We start from the raw sequence: 21,373 nt of genomic DNA, 5'->3' as shown, positions 1-21,373 counted from the left end.
TTATTCAAATGGATCACAAACAGCTTATGTTAAGAGAGATACTGCGCCAAATTCTGTGTTAACTTCTGCCCGTGAAGCTCCATTGGGAGGTCAGTGGGATTGCCCGGGGCATGCAGCAGCACAGAAGTTGGCTAAGAGTATTGGACACCTCTGAAATCAACTGAAAAATATATAGACTTAACCCTGGGTTTCAGTCCGCCCCGACAAAGCTACAGGGCACCAACAAACCAACAAAACTGGTCTCAGCGTGAGCCCCTATAACAAAGAAAAAACGCATAATGTAACCACGCAGTTTATGTTGATTTAGACCAGCCTCAAACTATAATCCTTAAGTATTTAGTCCTTTTTGTTCCAAACCTGCTTCCACTGAGTTCAGTGGTGCAGTACTAAGCCTATAGAGTGTAAGCTCTTTGGGGCAGGGATCGTCTTTATCCCTTGTGTCCTCTGTACAGCCAAGCCCAGTGTCAGTACTAAACAAATGCAATAATGCCAGAAGTTACTCTCCCACCCGTTCCAAGATGATAATGAAAAAACTAATGATATTTTACTCACCCATCAAAAGAGAATTACTCACGCCAGGTGCGTGGGCGAACAGAATTTTGCAAGGCTGTTTTAGGCCCTGACTATGCTACAAAAATAACCATTTTAAGCGTGGCTGTGAAAGATGGTTGTGGCTTAACTGTGTTATAAGATTGTTTTTTAGTTGCCTGCATGGAACACCACCACCAAGTCATGTGATAACCATGTTAGCATTAAAAGAGGGTGCTCACATATTTTTTTCTGTACACACAGGTAAGAAAAAATTATGGCTCTGATTCTACAAGCTGGTCCATGTTGGGGGACTCCCCGAGCCGGTGTGGACCCCCACGGTTGCCAGTGGCTCAGGGGTTCAAGTCACACAGACTAGTTTGCAGGATCAGGAGCTACATTAATGCAGGTAACAACTACATTTCATTTATAGTGTTTAAACATGAGTACTTCTGTAGTGCATGTGACCATCTGTGCTATAAAATCAAGTATCTAGGTATATGTAGGAAGTAATTATCTATGTAGCTATTTATACTTTGCTCACCACTTTGGGATCTAAGAGCTTTTTTGGATCAAATTTTATCAGATACTAAGGGCCAAATGCTGGTTTCACTGGGAGTTTTGCCATATACATCAATGAGACCAAGATCTGGGCTTGAGAAAATACCTTTGTTTGCTTCTCTCCAGAACTCATTGATCAAACAGGTGCTAGCCTGCTATCATTATAAAGAAATTCTGTTTAAATTCCATCATGAAAAGTGGCATTTGGCAGAAAAGCCCTCAGTGCATGGGGCACGGCGAATCAGCTCCCCTCTCATCCCTAGAAATGGGCTTTCTAGTGCAGAGGTAACAGTGCTTCTCTTGCAGAGACAGAAGACTGGATTCTCCAGAGCTGCCTGGCCTGCACTATGTTCCCTTGAATTCCATATAGAAGTAAGTTCACTCCAAAAAGGTGACAAACAAGAATTCTGGGTTGAGACCAAGTTTAAAAAATGTCAGCCTACGAGGTATTTTGTGGGGAAGGTAGACCAGTTAGCAGTTATAACCCACTGAAAATGGAGGCTTAGTCTAAAAAGTACCTTCTTAACTGTAACTGTAGCATCTCTAGACTGTAGGAAGCTAGAAATGAAGCTCTTTGGGGCAGGGACTGTCTCTTTGTATGTGTTTGCACAGCACCTAGGAAGATGGGGTTGTGATATTGATCAGGACTCGGGGCATGACTGTAATATTAATAATGTTAATACATAATAAACATTTATGTTGGAACCAGAACATGCCTGTCATTTCCCACCTGTTCCCAAATATACTTTTTCCCAGTACCTCTGGAGTAGATGGGGTTCAGTGACCTAGAAAACTGCGCTTTATTGCACGACCTGAGCTAAACATCAGCCTTTACACACCGAAATCTTTTGGAAAATGGATTAACATGGAAGTCTTGTTAGATCAAAACCTGGTAATGGTTTGGGGAGTTAAACATCACAGGACTATACAATTCAACTCCTAACTTTAAATTAATACTAGGTGCTTAGTTTAGTCAGTATGCTGGAACTGGAAAACTACTGGAAGAGGTGAAGTGTAGCTTGAAAACCTGCTTTTGAGATACAACAGAACTAGGTTTTAAGCAGTTTCTTCTATAACTACAGGTACCCTTTAGATTATAAATTGATGCTTGAATTGTAACTGAAGAGGAAAACACAGAAACCACCGGTTCAGTAATGGCCCCAATAAAGCCCAAGTCATTCACATTTGCTTTTAGAGAATAGAGGTCAGAAGATCAGTACTGTATTTTCTACTCTTTCCCCCAAAGTGACCTGGGATCTTTAAATTTCACCTGTGACAGCCACAGGAGTAGAGCTCACTTTAATATATCTTCTGAAGGACAGTACCTCAGGCCATACAGCCCCCTCCCTAGGATGGCACTGAAATATCAGCACAGGAGAGAAAATTCAGATCCTGGTTTGGAACTTGAGTGGAGACCTCCTGATCTCAACGTGTGTTGCCACCTAGCCACACTGAGCAACTTGCTGTCCTCCATTCTTAACCCGTAAACCTGCAGAAAAACTAAACTGCCTATCAATGCTGCAGTGACAGAGTCACTAAATACCTGCTACACCACAAATACTCACTCCAAATGGCTGAGCAGTGGCACAATTCCTGACAGCACCAGCAACCAAGCTACAACTTCTCAACACAGTCTCTGGGGCAGCTCATTTAGGAGACTATAATCCAAGCAAGACACAAAATCTTAATGATGCCAGAAGGATCAAGATTAAAAAAAATAATCTCATCTATCGACAAAATATCCCTCCCCAAATAAGCCTAATTCTGCTCTAATTAAAGTTGGCCCTAAAACATGGTCGAGAAAACATCATCTAGTCATAACCCAGGTGTGGAAGTCAGGAGATCTGGGTTTGATTCCTGCTTCTGTCACAGATTAGTTGTAAGGCCTCTGGCAAGTCACATCCTCTCTGGGTCTCAATTTCCCCATTTGTAAAATAGGAATAACAACACTGACTTTCCTTACGGGGGGCAGGGAGGCTTAGTCTGACAGTGTTTGTAAAGTGCTAAGGAAAGACAAAGAATTAGTAACACAGAACTTGAGCCTGTTTGTAACAAGGGGATGGATGTAACTCTTTACAGCGATAGCACCTTTGATCCCAAGGATCCCAGTGTGCTTTATAAACATTAATTAAGCCTCGAAACACCTATGTGAGGCAACTATTATCTCCATTTTACAGACGGGGAAACTGAGGAAGAAAGATTAGGCCACCTTCCTCAAAGCACAGTGAGACAGTGGTAAAGCCACGAATAAAACTTTGTAGAGTCATGACTAAGTCCCTTTCTCTAATCACTAGGGTAAACCTCCCACTAAACTTCAAAACATTATGTTCCAAGCTGCGGACATGCATCTGATGAGGGCCATTGTTGGACAGAGGCAGCACGCTCAAACTAAACAAACAGTGATATATCGGCTAAACAAAGAAAACTCTCAGTCTTGAATGTTTGGAACAAGGCTCATCCTCTCTTTATGCAGAACTCCCAGCAAGCAAGTGATATAAACGTTAGACATTTTTTGCACTGACATTTGGGAAGCAGGGCACAATCCCCTAGACAATAGGCCCCCTCTGATATGCATGCTGTTCTACAGAAGAATTTGTTACTGCCTTGCTCGTTCACAGTCACCGCAGCCTAAATGGTCCAAATGTGACCTCAGGAATCTTCCTACATCAGAGGATGCACGTCAATAAGACCCTTTCCCCTCCGAAGACGTACTGAATTCCAGCCCTAAGTGAATGACACGATTCATTCAATAAGCAGCAGCACGACTTCACATTGGCCATATCTGCATGAATTAGCCACTATTACAGTTAGCATGGCCTGCCAGCCATTGACAACCGAACTGAGAGCGATTGTCTGTTTTATACACAGACTAACCGCCTCAGAGTTCAGGTCTCTCACATTCATGTGGAAATGGGGCCACAACACGCGCAAAGACTGACGTTGATCTGTTGTGGAGGAAGAAAGGGGAATCACAGATTTCAGTTGAGTAACCCCACCCTTGACAGTGACCCCTCATTCCTACCCCAGTAAAAGATTAAAAATTCATCTTCCAGTGCAAGCCACATATAACGTATGTCAGCTATTGCAGGCTAACCTTCCTGAAATAAAGCAGCTCCCCAGAGGTACACAGGGTTTCTGAATTCTCTGATTCTCTGCTAAAGCTTACTGAAGGCCCCATATTCATTAATGGAGCAGTTTTTAAAAATCGTGTTAAAACACAAGTCAAATGTGGCTCCCAATCACGTGGCTCAGCAGGAACCATGTTTAAGATACGCTCTACCAGGGCTTTCCCAGATGGCTCCATTCTGAGAGTATGTCTTCACGGCAGTGTTAGTGCGAGTGACTCCTGTTGAGTTACCCTCGTTCGGGTGAGAGCAGCCACACCACACAATAATCCTCATGCTGCTGTGTCCACACTGATGCCGCTCTCACTTGTGTGTGGTGCTAGGATTTCTGGGGGCATATCCCATGGTTCCAAACTGCAGTAAGATGAGCTGCTCCAGGAATTCCTTCTCAAGAAATTATGGGAGAACTCATCTGTCCTTTCTGGGCACAGGAATGGAGTTGTGGGAAAGGACCAACAGCACTTGAGTGGCTCTAGCCTAAGTCCACACTACACAAGTGGGCATGTTAACAGCTGATGACTTGTGCTAATCTGAACTTTAGCCTGTATCACTTGACAGGCCAGTGAACTCAAGTGAAAAGCACCATCATGCTCAGTCTAGGGGTACGTCTTCACTGCAATGTAAGCCCAGGGCTAGTGGAAAGCGAGTCAGCAGGCCCTGGGTTAGAGAACTGATTGTCAGTCCTACATTAGGAATTTTCTAACCTGGTCCCAAAACTGGGATTCCAGCATCTACACTGCAGTGTGCAGACCTGAGTGCAATCAACCATATCCCTGCTCTCCTAGTGCCCTCCCGCCATATGGCTGCTCTAGCTCTTTGTTGTGCAGTTTGGGAAAACCTGACTGTCCACTAAACTTGACTGTGCTAAGGACCAAGAAAGCCAGCCTGTGGGAATGTGGGATACTTTTGGCTGACTCCCAGAGCCTAGGTCCAGTGGGGCTGCATCTACACTGCAAAGCTATAGGGCTTGAACCCTGGGTCCTGGACTCCCAGTTTGACTCAGGCTTGGACCCTTCACCCTTGCAGAGTCCTGGGACCCTGGATTAGAATGATTTGGGTAAGAATGGAAGGGAGGTTAGGCTTGAGCCTAAGTTCGAACCTTGGGCTTATGCTGAAGTGTAAGTGCACCTAAGTGTTTTTGTGTGTGGAACGTGACCTGAGTTATAACCAGGGATCCTAGTTTTCTGTGATAAAAAAAACCAAAATCCTGATAAAAAAAACATAAAAATCCATTTTTTTTGCTATTTAAAGGAAACGCTGAACTTTCCCTAGCGACAAAATATATAGGTGTCAGTTGAACATAATATTTTATTGATATGTTTACAATTTTTAAGCTGACAGCCTGAGCACCGCTGCCTGGGCTGACATCCCAAGCTCTGCCCATTCCCCTGATTATCTGAATTTTTGATTATCCAAGCTGGCCTCAGTCCTAATTAGATTGGATAATCGGGGTTCAACTGTATTTGATTTTATTTTCTCACAAAATGTCAAAACTAAAGATTCTCTCAAAGAACACAAATTCTGCATTTTTCTGTTGCAAATGGATTTCTAGGATCCCTGGTTATAACTCATGTTAACTTTGTAGTGAAGGCAAATCCTTAGTGTAAACAGGAGTTTAACATGCAGTTATGCTCTGAAAAGGAAATTCACAAATGACATGATAAAATTCTGTTTACTGTCTCAGTTATTTCTGATCAAACTGGACTGGCTTGGTTTGAATATTTCTTTTCTAACCATCAGCTATGCAGTCTCACCAGGGATCTGAGGGTCAAGCTGAGTTCTTTCTGGCTCATTCCTCACCATCAATAGAGTCTGCATGCCAAATTTTCCCCTCAGTTACACCTGTGCTGTCATATTGTCTTCAAAGGAGTTGCAAAGTTGTAATTTGGCAGCATTTAGCCCTGTCCTGGGAACTTCATTAATGATGATACTTACGATAGCTGAACAATCCGGTTTTATTAGCTCTGCAGTGCTAACAGGTGTAAAATGTAGCAAAAACTAATTCTCAATATACAGGGAGTAAATCTGCTAAGCGAGGTGCTATTTTCAGTTATTTTTCTGACCATAGCCACATTTAAAAGCACATTTACAGACAAAGACTAAAGATTATTTGTCTGTTGGCCAGCCCTACAGACTCAACCTGGGATCTCAGAATCAAGCTAAATTCTCTCTTTCTTACATCACCATACATCTATCACTAACTCTATAGGCTCTGCATGACTAACAGGATTGAAAAATGACCACCACACACGAGAGGAACTGTGGATGTGATCTGTCCCAGAACAATGTTTTAGGAGTCTTGTACAGAGCTTTTAGCAAATCTGACAAACACACACAGAGGAACTTTTTTAAAGCTCCAACTAAAGTTCTTTTTGTTTGGAGTTAAAGGTCCTTCTACAATGTTTACAAACCAAGCATCCCATCTTTGTGTGAATGCATGAGAACCTCAAAGTGAAACTATCTATTTTCGTTGCCCAGGCTGAACAGAACTAAAAAAGTAAAAGTGCATAAATGGATAAACAAAAAACAGTAGGTTTTTACTCTCCTTCCATTTTTAACAATCAAAGAAGTGAAAGAGTTAAGGGCATTTTAAGTAATATGACATTTAATGTGACACGGTCCCCTTAACTTTAGGCAGATTTATAAATGTTTGGTTTTAGGATGCAGCCATTTATAGCATAGAACACAGATGATGCAGCGGTGTCACTGAAAGCACACGTGGAGTGATTCTGTGTTGTGCAATTTAAGAGAGTAGTAAGATTGATAGAGAGGGTGAAATGAATTGATTACTTTAAAATCTAAGTGCAGCAATGGGTATAATTTACCACAATAACATGATGCATGAGTCAGGACTAAAAATACACTGATTAGGCTATCTGGACTATAAAGTACATATTCCTTTCTTTAAACAGCAGGGCAGTATAATCAGGAAGATGATTCTGTTCAACTGGAACTTTTTATTCAATGTATCCATGCCCTGTTTGTCTTCAAGGCAGATCTGCTGACTTTATGGATGCAGAAAAGTTTCTGCTGTTATTCTTGAAGAGCCAACATAGACACAGCAGAGAGAGCTGGAGTCTCTTACAACAAAGTTGCCAGCAAATGTCTGATCCTAAAATCTTTATTATTTATGGTGACAGTAGGAGGCAGAGAGAACACTGCTGGATTTTTCAACTCTCAACTTGAATTTGCGGTGCCAGCAGCTAGGGGAAAAAAAAAAATCAAACATTTGACTTGTAAACTGAGACCATTTGAGCAGGAATCGGTGAGCAAGAATAAATACAAAAACCAGCAAGGGTTTCTAAGTAAAACTTTATGCAGGGAAATGGAGGTCAGAAGAATCTAATCAGAAATGCTTCACATTGATCTGTTACAAAGCAAGAAATCGAGTTTTGTAGCCAGACAAGTAACTTATATTTGGAAAATAATTCTGGATAGTGGAGTAATTAAAGCATGTAATGCAAGTATACTGATGACGTGTACGTGACAAGGTTTGGTTTAAATGTCTTGATCAAATGATTTTTGGACATCACAATAAACATTAGAAATGCCTAAGAGAAATACCAATAATCTTAAAAAGAGAATAATCAGTTATTTTAATTTATTGCAAATAAAGCTTACAGTCATTTGAAACCATGAGTGTGAAGGGCTGCATTAGTGTTTCCAGTATCTGATCACAGATCCATTTTCATTAATAACAGAAGAACAGACTCAAAGCAAAAGTGTACATTTATTTTATAATTATATTTGCAATAGGTAAGGAGGAGGATTCAGTCAGAGAGAAGGGAGAGATGATTAAGAGGGGGGGAAAACCAGGAAGGTAGGGAAAGGTGTGTTTGGGTAAGCAATAAGATGTTAAGCAAGTACTATGCTACGTTTGAGAAAAATCTCATTTTGGGCAGGATGTCCTATGCATATATGCACATTGCTGCACTCTGGTCCACATTGCTGCACTCATTCCATCCCCTCTCTTCTGTTTGCTACTGTCCAATCTAAAATTAGGCCCCAAACCCAGAAACATTTACACATGGTTAACATTACACATTAGTAGTGCCACTGAAGTCCGTGACTGGGGCCTTAGATAATAAGCTCTCCGGGGCTGGAAACATATCTATGCATGCATCTGTACAGCACAATAGTGGCCTGATCCTGCTTGGGGCTTCTTAGTAATTATAAATTCTTTGGGTCAGAGACCGCATCTTCCAAATTGTTCTGTGAAGTATCCAACACACATTTACTTTAACACACAAACATTCATAAACAACAATACTTAACATTCCCAAGCTAAGATGAGGTATGCTGCCAAGCCTGTTACAAAGGCAGGAAGCCTTCCCATGAGTAAACTGGACAGCACTGCTAGAACACATGGGAGAGTACAAAACCCCATCCCCCCCAGTCTGCACTGTTACTATTTTAATACTGACATTATGAGGTGCAAATAATGTCTGTATCACAAACATATTGAAATCCATTTGAGAGGCAAGATACAAGCTAAAGTGACTTCAGCTAGTTCTGAACCCAACCTAGGTTTTATAAAAACCTATTAATAGACTGTTTCAGGCATTCAAAAAAATTAGCAAAAAGGTTTTGTTTTGATATAAACCTTCCTCTGCTGTGTTTATTACAGACATTGTTAAGCAAGTATATAAATAAATAAGAATTTGGAACCAGATCCAAAACCCTTTGAAGTCTATAGGTGCCTTTTCACTGACTTCCATATGCTTTGGATCAGACCACAAAGCCCCTAAAACATGCTTCTCATCCACAGACCAAGAGCTGCTTCACAAAGGAGAGCCAAGTATCTGCCCCATGTTGTACAGGGGGGAAATTAATGTGCAGAAGGGAAGCAACTCTCACACCAGAGCGGAGAACAGCAGAACTAGGAACTCATCCCAAGCTGTTTGACTCTCACACCCAGGCCCTTTCTACAGGAACCTGGTGCTGTAAGTGGGGGCCGGAGGGTCCTGAGAGTGAAAGGGACTAAAAGAAAGTGAAACTAACCAGCGCACTTTCACTCTCCAAAGGGAGTAACAAACACCAGTGGCGAGAAGTAAACAAGGGTCCACGTTTGCATGTTAACAACCCCGCGTACACTGGGTCACACAGATCGGTATGCGAGGTAGCTTCCCGCCCCCCGGTAACAAACTTGACACAACAGCACTTTGCTACAAGGGAAACAGGAGGGTGGGGAGAACACGAGAGGGATGCGGATATCAGGTCAGTAGCGGATGCAAGAGCTGTAGTGTGTGTGTGGGGGGAAGGCCCAGGACACGGGATGGGGGGCGGCCCGGAGCACGGGGAGTGGGGAAGGGCCCAGGGACCCGGGGTCTGGAGGGGGTGGGGAGGGAAAGGGCCCAGGGCACGGGGAGGGGAAGGGGCCCGGGAGGGGAGGGCACGAGGGGAAGGGCCCGGGCAGACGGGGAGTGTGTGTGTGTGTGTGGGGACAGGGACGAGCCGGGGAGGGGGAAGGGCCCAGGGGCCCGGAGGGGAGGGGAAGAGCCAGGGACCCGTGGGGGGGGCGGGGCGGGGCCGGGCGAACGGGGAGCCCCGGGTGTCTCGGGCGGGGCAGGGGGCCGCCCCGACGGCAGAGAAAGGCCGGGCCCACGGGACCAGCCCCCAGCGCCTCCCCCTGCTTCACTCACCAGCTCATGGTCCCCTCCGGCCCCGGCTTTCTCCCGGAAGCGCTTGTTCTTTAGCCCCGCCCCTTCCGGAACGGAGGTAAGCGGCACGCTAGACGGCGTGACATCACGCACCGTCTGGGGGCGGGGCCGGCTGGACGTTAACATGCTGCCTCCCAAACAGCCCGGGGCCCGGCTGAGCCACAGCGTGAGACGCGGTGTCGTGATGTCACAGTGTAGTATTGTGATGTCACGATGTGGAGCTGTGCTTTGGTGCTGTGATGTCACTGTCCAGTGCCATGACATCACTGGGCTGGGCTGAAGTGAGCTGGTGAGAGGCTGCACCACAGTTTTACAAAGCAAGGCTGGTATGCGGCTGCCTTGCGAGGCTGCAGCGATCGCTCCCCTGTTCTGCCATCACCAGCTCTCTGGGACATGCTCCAGACCAGCACATTGCAATGACCCCCAGCAGCCGTTCCCTGAGCCACTTCAGGGCCTGGCTTTGGGGAACAGCCTAGAACTTCAAACTCAGCTCCCAGCAATAGCTGCAGCTTAGCCCTGGGAGCCTTCCGAGGCAGATAAATTGACACCTCTGCAGCTGAATGGCTTTCACAAAGTGGACGGCTTACTGGCCCAGGCCCTATTCGCAGTGTGCGAATCTCACAGCGCTTTTCCTAGGAGATGGAATTTGCCCAACTTGCCTCGTCTGAAAATCTGCCTCTGTTGTTGCACAGTGGATGTGCTACTGAGGGTTGCATTGCAGTAGTTACGTATGTCTGTGGCAGTGGGATAAAGTGGTGTTGCTCCAATGGATGGAAAGACTTGTATCTCTGCGGACAGCTTTGAAGCTAGCTTTTCATTTTAAGCATGATTTATTTATTATTAGACACAGCCCCTGAGAAAGCCATCCCAGCATTTACTCAAGGCCCAGTACATGCTGGGACAGGTTAGCAACTCTGGCTTAGTCATTTCAGTGTAGGCATCCAGTCAGGTTGGGCGGATTGAATAAGGCTTCCAGTTCTTCCCTTTAATACTGAGTCTTGGTGTATTTATTCCAGGCTGCCAGAGCTGGTACAACACAAAAAATGTTAACAAGTAACAATGCCAGGATCCACAAGAAAAACAAACTTGAGAGACAGGACCATGGCAAGGAACTGATACGAACAAGATAAATTAAATGTAACGTAAGGTGGAGGCAAGTGACTAAGAAGGAAAATAAATTGCATACTATTTTTAAAAGCCTTTGAGGGAACGATTGTGTTAACGATTTTTGCAATATCAGGAAGGCTCCAGTTGCACTCAATAGTCAATGAAATTGATGAAGTACATGGGAACTGAGTAGGGAACCATATGGCTTACCACTTATAATCTTCAAAGCATTTACAAACCTTTAAAAATTGCCCCTCACAAGCTTCCAGGGGTAACTGGCCCCATTTTACAGATACAGAAACTGAACCAAAAAGTGTAAGACCAAAACATTTAGATGTGTCGGATTGTGCCCTCTGATTTTGGATGCCTTTTGAGTGGCTGATTAAGAATTATTTAGGCCCACATCCTCAGAAATATTTAGGCACTTAACTTTCATTGATTTCAATGGAAATTAGCAAAAAGGAGTACTTGTGGCACCTTAGAGACTAACATTTATTTGAGCATAAGCTTTCATGGGCTACAGCCCACTTCATCGGATGCATGTAGTGGAAAATACAGTAGGAAGATATATATATACACAGAGAACATGAAACAATGCGTGTTACCATACACACTCTAACAAGAGTGATCAGTTAAGGTGAGCTATTACCAGCAGCAGAGAAAAAAAACTTTTTATAGTGGTAATCAAAATGGTCCATTTGCAGCAGTTGACAAGAAAGTGTGAGGAACAGTGTGTGGGAGGGGGGTGGGGAGGAATAAACATGGGGAAATAGTTTTACTTTACTATTTCCCCATGTTTATTCCCCCCCTCCCCCCGCTCCTGCTGGCAATAGCTCACCTTAACTGATCACTCTCGTTAGAGTGTGTATGGTAACACCCATTGTTTCATGTTCTCTGTGTATATATATATATCTTCCTACTGTATTTTCCACTGTATGCATCTGATGAAGTGGGCTGTAGTCCACAAAAGCCTCTGCTCAAATAAATTTGTTAGTCTCTAAGGTGCCACAAGTACTCCTGTTCTTCTTGTGGATACAGACTAACACGGCTGCTATTCTGAAACCTCTCATAATAGAAATTAGGCGTCTAATTATTTTTCAGGACCTCTGCCATCAGGCACGATTTTCAGAGGCGCTGAGCTACCACAGCTCCAGCTGTCGTCTATGGGAGCTGCAAGTTTTCAGGTTCTCTGAAAGTCAGGCTCCAAGTGGTTCAGATCAGGCATCAAAAAAAGGAGGCGCCCATATATAACAGAATAGTTGGAAAATGTTAATCAAAGTGACTTAAAGTGATTCCTGTGAGGGGGTCCCAGAACCCAAGCCCCAAAGTCTACACAGTAATTTTTATCCCTGCAGCCTGAGCCCCGTGAGCCCAAGTCAACTGACCTGGGTCATCCATGGCCATGCTGCAAATCTTTTATTCTACTGTAGCCATACCCAATAAGGATATATGTCCTGCCCTCTCTCATTAGGTCCTTATCTGGCCTCCATTGCTGTAGTACCTGAGTACCTCATGATCCTTAATGCATTTATCCTCTCACCAAGTAGGGAAGTAGGGAAATGCTGTTATCCCCATTGTACAGATGGGGAACTGAGAGATGAAAACCAGTGTTTTCAAAAGTATTTATGTGACTAAAGATGCAGACAGGCGCCGAGTGGGAGTTAGGCACCTAATCTTCTTAGGCTCTTTTGAAAATCCCATGAGACACCTATCGGCATCTTTAGGCACCTAAATACCTTTGAATATCTGACCCTTAGTGACTTGGCCCAGGTCACACAGGAAGTCCATGCCAAAGCAGGGAATTGAATTTGAGTTTCCTGGGTGAATACCCTAACCACTGGATTATTGTCCCTCTGCTAGTCAGTTAATGGGGCAGGGAACAGACGCTAGATTTCCCGCCTCCCAGGCAGGATCGTACCCTCTTATAAGTAAAGAATGGGGCATGCTGCTGCCTTCCAAAGAACTAGTGCGACATTTGGAGCCACCACTGCATAAGGCTGGATTACAACACACTCAGCTTCACACCCCAGGACTTGCATACAAGCTCCCCACCCCGACTGCTGCTGCTGCCAGATTTACTCCTCTCTGCAGTCCTAGATGCTTACCTCTTCCCCCACCCAATTTCATCATCCAGGCCAATTATAAGCTTCTCCTGGGAGTCCCGTCTCACTCCAGTTTGTGGCACAGGGTTTGAACTTCCCGGCAGCGTGGCCCCAGATCCCTATTTTGAAACAGGCACAGGGAGGGAGAGGCCACTGACCTGAGTGCCAGTCAAGATGGCAGCAGCCATAGCCTCTGTTCAGTTCTGAACGGGAACAGGGCGATTGTCAAGTGCAGGCAGGTGCCCTGCCGTGCCAGTGGGATGTGAGGAAAAGGCTTTGAGTCAGTCACTTGTCTGCCAAGCACATAGGGAATTAGAACTTCATGTCAGGACCATGCAGGCTCCTGTCTGTATCCTCAGGGTGGGACAGGGCTGGAGAACAAAGGCTCCTGTGTTTTCTCAGGTGGCGAGAGGGACTGACAGCACAGGTAACCTTTTGGATCAGTATAAAGAGAACCTTTGAGGAGAGTTGGACCCTTACTACTAACAGTCCCAAGGTAAAATGGTGGTGCTCCAGGGTGATGACTATGGTCATTCTTACCAACTACACCTTTGCCTGGGGGAATATTTCCATGTCCCATGGCTAGGGAGAGACTTGGAGTTGTGAGTGGTGGAGGACCGAGATGCCTTTGGTCTAGGAGTAGATAAAAGGTCATCGCCAAAAGTAAGCCCAGCAGAGGGCACAGAAGGCCCTGGCATTTCAGAAGGTGATGGGAGAAGCTGGGGGGGGGCTGGGTGGCAACACGAGGGGGTGAGTTTCTAGGCTTTTCACTTCACTCACATACTCCGAGGGCAGAAAAGAGACAGCTCTTGAATTGAATGGGCAATGAAGACTGAACTCCACTCCAGAGGAGGCCTCTCCAGAAATGGCACATTGGCAGCGGAGCTTGCCCCATTGTTCTTCACGCTGGGCCTATAGGATCAGAGGAGAGTTCATTCTCTGCAGCCCATACAGTCCATGGTCTCTCTGGTGAGACTGCCAAGAAAGGGACCGTGTAATGGTGGCACATCTGCCTTTTGGGAACTCAACTTGGACCCAACCAAATTTTCATGTGAGCTGCCAAAGTTCCTTTAGAACTTTTAGTTACTACTGACCAGGGCTGAGGAACCTGGCAGTGAAATGCTGCATGTTGCACATCCTCCCTCTGTCACTCCCCCCGAGCCATCCACTCCCCGGATGCTGCTCCTTTCCCAATTTAAAAGCCACAAGCGTCCAGGACAATGCCGAAGCGTTCCTAGCTAAGTGCCTTGCCTGTTGCATAAGAGGCTCTCAGGCACTGTGGCTTCCATTTCATGTCTGCCTGTTTGGATTCCTGCTTGCAGAATGACTAACTTTAAGGACTAAAAAAAAAAATGTTTTGATTACACTGCCTTTTTGCCAACTGGGAGCATTAGTCACAGCATTTTTTTTGTGTGGAGATACCAGGCTTAAAGCTCAGCAGAGCTCCTTTCTTTCTCCCCCTCCTCCTCCTTTCTGACTTATTAGCAGGATCCCAAGCATGATGAAGAATGGAGAGAGAGAGAACGTGCATGAACATCTTCAGGGAAAATGACTCTGCATTATTTTCTTCCCCCCCATCCCACCCCACCAGAGAGAGGAAACCAACAAAGCCTTTTTAAAGGTTTGGAGTCGGTCTTTGGACCAATGGTGCCGGATCCTCAGCTGGTATAAATCGACACAGTTCAGGGGGCTTTGACAGAGTTATGCCAATATGAACCAGCTGAGGATCTGGCCCACAGTTTGGCACCTATTCATCTCTCTGTATAAAGCGAGGGTGGGGGAAGGGTTCTGGATTAGCAACTGTCTGGTGATGGGCAGAAGAGGGGGTGCCTCGCTTGGCTCGCTGCTCCCTTGACATGCCCCGCCCCTGCCCCAGGAGACCCCACCTTGAAAGGGAGACAGGGGTGTTCAGTCTCCACCGTCAATTCCATCTTTGTGGAAACCAACAAAAGGAGGCAATTTGCACTAGTTGCAGGGGTGATTTTGGTGAGGCCTGCCCCCTGGAACTAGACTGCCATGATTATTGTGTGTCTTATGGTTGCACCCAGGGGCGGCTCTAGGCACCAGCAAACCAAGCTGTTGCCTAGGGCGGCCAAATCTAGGGGGCGGCAGGCTGGGCCGGTGGACCTGCCGCAGTCATGCCTGCGGGAGGTCCACGGGCCGCGACGACGGACCTGCCGCAGGCATGACTGCGGAGGCGCGCGTCCCGCGGCTCGGCTGGACCTCCCGCAGGCATGACTGCGGCAGCTCAAGCGGAGCTGCCGGACCCGCGAACCGTCCGCAGCCGTGCCCGCGGGAGGTCCGCTGTTCCCGCGGCTCCGGTGGAGCTCCCGCAGTCATGCCTGCGGCAGGTCCGCTCGTCCCGGGGCTCCGGTGGACCTGCCGCGGGAGCTCAACCGGAGCCGCGGGAAGAGGGGACCCGCCGCGGGACCGAGGAAGGGCGGCGCAGCACACCGCGCTGCCTGGGGCAGCCTATTTTCTAGAGCCGCCCCTGGTTGCACCTATGAGCCCCATCATGCCAGGTGTTGTACACCCACAACGTGTGAGAGAGTCCGTGCCCTGAAGCTCACACTCTGGGTGGGGAGTATTATTATCCCCACTTTACAGATGGGAAACTGAGAGAGCCTAAGCATCAAACCCAAGGCCATACAGTCAGTGGCAGAGATAGGAACTGAATGTAGATCTCCTTAGTTCCAGTCCAGTGCCTTAATCACAAGACCATCTTTCCTCTCTAAACTTGAGACCCACTGCACTCATTTCCCAGGGGCCACCAAACAGCCGTCAGATTGTAACAGCTTTGAGCAGCATCAGCCTATGTTGGAGTTGAACTAGCAATGTAGAGCTCTGTATTCTCTTATTCATTTCTGGAGCCGTCCAGTTCCCCAATATGTCAGCAGTAGCCTCTACAAAACATGTTGCTGACTTAGCACTTAGGAGCTGGCTAATGCTAGAGACCCACCAGTTTGTCTTAATAGAAGAATGCGAGCGGTGATCTCCATCCCAGAACAGGCTTGGATCTGTGTCTGGCCGCAGGGGGAGTAATGCTGGAGCCAAATTTAAACACATCATCAGAGTGACTTCTACAGTACCTCTTCTGCCAGCTGCATAGGTTACATGCACCATCTACATAGTTCCTCAGCTGAAACTGGCACCCACACTCTCCTGGTTTGTAGGAGACATGTCCGCCTTTTGAGCCAGAAGGGAAGCTTGTCTTTGGGCCAAACTGGTAGGAGCCATGCTAAGCTGGTCTTGGAGGTAGACGCCCTTTGCAAATCTTGCACCATGCAAAGGGCTCCTGCTCTTGGTGCTCCTGGCATGGGATGTTAGGTATTTGGGTTCCTCCCAGGGGTTTTGTAATACCCCCACCTCTGACACGTTGCACTCACAGACTTGACTGGCATCTCAAGGCACCGCACAATAACAGAAGATAATTAAACTAATTACCAAGCTCATTGAAACCAATTAAAAAGGGCTCCGGGAGAATATCAAGTCTTTTAACGGGCACCAGCTGAATGTTGCAAACCTGGGAGTACCTAAACGTCAGGATGCAGATGACAAAGGCTCCAGCACCTGCTGAGTTAGAAGTGGGAGTGGGGGGTGACCATAGCAGTTGTGCTTCCAGGTGGGTCCCCCTGGTGAGTAATTTGCTGATTCCGTTCCCAAGGCATAATGGAAAAAAAATCCAGTTTATTATGGAGACAAATTGCCCCATGACCCTTTCAAAATATGGAACTCCATTGGCTTGGCAGCCTTACTGAGAGCCAGCTGCCTCCTTCCAGCCTCCCCGCTAACATTCTGGTGAACCTAAATACTGCCTTCATCCTGCAACTGTCTTTCTCTATAGATCTTGAGCCCTTCTTCCTCCTCAGGATGAAGTAAATCCCATGCTATGTGCAGTCCCCCTAGTGCAAAAGGTGACTAGACACGTTGTCCATCGGTAGGTACAACTCAGGGGCCACCTTATGGAGAAAAAGGCACAACCTGTGAATCTAGACACTCCAGAGGTGGGGTTCATGGGATCAGCGTCCCCAGGACTTTTCTCCAGAATTATAAGATCCAGATTATTCCAACAGGGCTGCTGGGAAGAGGACCAGAGCTGAGGGAACTGGGCTTATTTAGTCTGCAGAAGAGAAGAGTGAGGGAGGATTTGATAGCAGCCTTCAACTACCTGAAGGGGGGTTCCAAAGAGGATGGAGCTTGGCTGTTCTCAGTGGTGGCAGATGACAGAACAAGGAGCAATGGTCTCAAGTTGCAGTGGGGAAGGTCTAGGTTGGATATTAGGAAAACTATTTCACTAGCAGGGTGGTGAAGCACTGGAATGGGTTACCTAGGGAGGTGGTGGAATCTCCCTCCTTAGAAGTTTTTAGGGCCTGGCTTGACAAAGCTCTGGCTGGAATGATTTAGTTGGGGATTGGTCATGCTTTGAGCAGGGGGTTGAACTAGATGACCTCCTGAGGTCTCTTCCAAACCTAATCTTCTATGATTCTATGATCCAGGATCTATGAGTGAGGGCATTGGAAATCTTATCTGGGACACATCTGCACTTATAGTCTTGTTACTGGTGTTTAGGAGAACCTCTTCTATGTCCCATCATGAGAGATGGGGAGGGCTGGAGAGGGGAGAGGTCTTACCACACAGCATGGCAGAAGTTCAACCCAGGACAGTCTCTGCAGAGACCATCACCCCAGCAGGGAGAGTGCACCCACATCACCTTTTCTCCTGCTTTGGCTGGAAGTTGCCTATGTCACTTGTTTTGCTTGTGCAGACACAACAAAACGAGACAGCATGTTTTAAAGGAAAGCCAAAAAAGGCCTCAATTATCCGTGGGCTCTGATTATACCACTGGGAGGAAAACAGGCTGGAGAGGGCAGGAATCTCTCCTCTTGCTGCTAGAAATGAGACTGAAATAGCAGAGCATCTCCTAAGCGTGCTTGAAGTTTCCATGCACCAGTATTATCCTTATTATGGAATTTGTGTCCATGAAGTCATCTACCAAAAAAACTTCCCTCTGCTAACGTGACCTGGATGTGCTATGCCCGGGTGTGAAGGTGTCTAAATTGGCTCTGCTCTTCCAAACTGGTCAGCTGGAGACTGCCTGGCACAACCAACTGGCCTTGGGGATTTGTAGTCTCTTTACCTTACGCAACTCGCCTGAGTTTCTGCAGCAAAGCCCTAGATGGCAACGAGTGCAGTTTAGCAGGTGGAGGAGTCTGTTTCTTCCCTCATTCTTTCAGGAGGAGCAGATGGAGTTTAATTTTTCGTGCAGCGGCAGCGAGCTGAGAATAGCAGCTCTTCAAATTGGCACCAAGGCGGTGGAGAGGCACAACAAGAAGCACCAAGAAATGCCCCCTACCCGCCAGGATGCTGGAATGCAGAACTGGGTCTTGAGATGCAGAATATGCACAACTGCACACCGGAATAAATTCAGAGCTGGTGTAACGGCTACAACTCTGGTCTCTTGCCACATCTGAATCTGCTCTGGGATTACTGAGTTCACTCCATCCCATAACTGGCCCTCTGCTATGACAATTTGTCAGGGTCCAATCCTGCCAGGTGCTGAGTTCCCTCTGCTCCCAGTGACTCAGTCCAATGCAGACGGAGTGCTTTAATACAGAAGGATAAAAAATTTAAGATCCTAGGGAAAGCCAATGCCCCTCGTTGCTGGGATCAGGGTAAATTGGTGGGATATTTCCTCTTCCATTTAGCCAGACAGAAATATGAGGGTTGGATGCAGCCGATCCCTCTGCTGGAGTGGAAGATCAGGATCTGGCGGTGAGCCCTGTCTCTTGCTGTTGCCACAGGGGAAATTTAGGTCAGGCTGTAAACGCCCTTGCACTGCTGGAGCAGGGAGATCAGGTGTATGAACTGCTGAGTCAACACAGAGCCATGTGGCCCCAGAAGCAGTCACTTGTGCTGCTTGGAACTGGAAGTTCTGCAGCCCAAACGCTCATGTTTTTTTCACAGCAACAACTTATTATTTGTATTACAATAGTGCCCAGAGGCCCACCTGAGATCAAAGCCTCACAGTGCGAGGAACTGGTCAAACGCAAAGCATAAGACAGCTCCTGCCTCAAAGAGCTCCCCGACGATACAGGGAAGACAAAGGGTGGGAGGAGAGGTATTATTATCCCCATTTTACAAAGGGAGAAGCTGAGGTTTTCAAAAGGATTTGGATGGCCAGTTCCCATTAAAATTAATGGGAACTGGCCTGTTCAAATCCCCGTAGGCAGCTTTGAAAATCTTAGCCAGTGAGATTAAGTGACTGGTCCAAGGTCACACAGAGAGTCTGTGGCCGTAAGCTGGGAACTGAACGGTGTCCTCCTGAATCCCAGTCCAGTGCATTAATTACAAGACCGTCTTTCAGCTGTGACTTCTTTCAGATGTCAAACAAATCCCCAGCAAGGAGACAGGGTAGTGACTGCTGCCAGGTTTTGGCAGAGCTTTTAGATCTGATAGCCTGTATTTAACTGTGTACACTTAAGTGTCATTAACAAGTAAAACCTATTTCTGATAAAACTTCTTATTCTGAGAAATTACACAAAATGGAAGAATTCATTGAGTAAAAGGGGGAACAAATAAACCCACCGCCACATCTCTTCTCATAAGTACAAATCATCTGTATCCGCTCTTCTCCTGGGAATACGCTGCTTTTCAAATCTATCGCAATTTTCCCTGCATGACAGAAATCAGAAAAACTGTTCTTAACATACAGGGGAAGGGAACGTCGCGGGAACCTGGCACGCGTCGCAGCCTAATGCAAGAGAGAAATTAAGAGAGAGAAATATCCCTAGACATTTCACTCCCCACAAACAAACTCAGAGAGAGTTTAAAATATCGTGAGATCGTTTAATTGCTTTTTCAATTTTTTTAAATAATAAGAGCTGGATCTCACTTGTGCTTTGAATGGAGAAAGAGTATTATGAACTGGAAGCAGCAGTTAGGAAAGTGAATTGCTATTAAAATTAGAATCCCCTTGTTTTAGAACCCACGCTGGAAAAAAATGGAAACACGCAAGGTTTAGGGTTAAGGACTGTCTTGCAACTGGATGTGATTCAGAAGATCTGGCTTCAGTTCCCTACTCTGACACAGACTTTCTGTGTGACCTTAGAGAAATCACTTAATCTCTCTGTTCCTAATCTGTAAAACTGAGATGATAATATTTCCTTGGTCAGTCTTATTCATACTGTATGCTCTTCAGGGCAGGGACTGTCACTTAATATATATCTGTACGGTGCCTAGAACAAAGAGGAATCTGGTCTTGGATGAGCCCTCTACCTTCTATCATAATATAAATAACAACATAATTCACGGCCATACGTGTCTGTAGGACTGGGGTGCTAGTTCACTAATCTAGATGCTGATTCTGCACGCATTTAAGCATTTCGGCAACTCTACTCATGTAAGAAAAGTTGCACATAATTGTAAGTATTTGCAGGACTGGGGCCCTAAAGAATGCAGTTGTAAAGCAAGGCACAAAGCAAGCCATGGCGCAGTGGCATCATTCCACAAAGCCAGCGACTTTGCAAATCAAAATAAGAAGGGGGAAAGCAAGTAGGAGGAAATTATAGTTTCCGAGTTATTTTCAGAAAGGAAACTGAAAAAAAAAAAGTCCCTAGTTTCAGTACAAAACATGGAAAATTGAGGAAAATAACTTCCAGCATGTTTTTTGGGGGGAGATCAGGGGAGATTTTCTTTGCTCTTTTTCTGGGACTTAAAAACAAAAAAAAAAAGACTCTTAAAACTGCAACGGTAGAGGGGTGTGTGTGTGTGTGTAAGCCCTAAGCATTTTCAAGCCCCATTTGCCACAGCAAGTTTAGTCAATTCCATTCTCTTGCCACTCCTAGGAGTGGTTGTTTGAGGCAATCTGGGTGTACGTGAACCCTGGGGAAGTCTAGAGCTGCTGTTGTGGGTATGGGGATAAGGTGTGTGAAAGGGAGAGAGGGGGGCGTGCCTGTGGCGGGAAGGGGATTTGTGTGCATATAGGGGGGTGCTGTGCATGCAGGGTTGATGGTGCAGAGAGTGAGCGAACGTCAGGAGAATGTTGAGGAGAATATGCCCACGTGCGTGAGGAGTGGGGAATGGATTCTACAGTGGTGGGGAAAGTGTGTGTGTGATGGTTAGATGGCGAGGGCATGTGTGTGACTCCAGTGTGTGATGGTGGGGCGGAAGGAGAGAGGTTATTGACTGACCAGCTATGCCGCTACACCAGTGGTTCTCAACCTATTTACCATTGTGGGCCGCATCCAATACTACCTATATGGCCCTGATGATGTCACATGGGCCACAGCTC

General features: G+C 46.2%; 1 protein-coding gene and 1 long non-coding RNA gene across 5 annotated transcripts in view; both read right to left on the bottom strand.

Moving 5' to 3' along the window:
• Positions 1 to 21,373, bottom strand: part of BIN3 (bridging integrator 3) — a 79,019-nt gene that overhangs the window by 52,498 nt on the left and 5,148 nt on the right. Inside the window, exons 2-3 of one of the 4 annotated variants that reach the window (XM_039521620.1) lie at positions 19,669 to 19,755; positions 13,864 to 13,995 (exon numbers count right to left, since the gene is read on the bottom strand). The exons of 1 other annotated variant lie outside the window; for it this stretch is intronic. In XM_039521620.1, coding sequence (XP_039377554.1) covers positions 13,864 to 13,995; positions 19,669 to 19,676 — 140 coding nt within the window. In that variant the 5' untranslated portion in view covers positions 19,677 to 19,755. Of the gene's footprint in view, positions 1 to 9,856; positions 10,016 to 13,863; positions 13,996 to 19,668; positions 19,756 to 21,373 lie in introns of those variants that run through there. 2 more of the 4 variants (XM_039521622.1, XM_039521621.1) reach the window with 2 other exon arrangements.
• LOC120396617 lies at positions 7,018 to 9,474 on the bottom strand. Its single transcript, XR_005593254.1, has 2 exons — positions 9,216 to 9,474; positions 7,018 to 7,417 (listed from the first exon to the last, which is right to left on the bottom strand). It is a non-coding gene; the product is annotated as an uncharacterized LOC120396617 (long non-coding RNA).

Source organism: Mauremys reevesii, linkage group 2 (genome assembly GCF_016161935.1).
Source record: "Mauremys reevesii isolate NIE-2019 linkage group 2, ASM1616193v1, whole genome shotgun sequence".
In the NCBI taxonomy this organism is placed as follows: Eukaryota; Metazoa; Chordata; order Testudines; family Geoemydidae; genus Mauremys; species Mauremys reevesii.
Note: the sequence above shows the minus strand (reverse complement) of the source record. Positions and strands in the feature narration are given on the sequence as shown.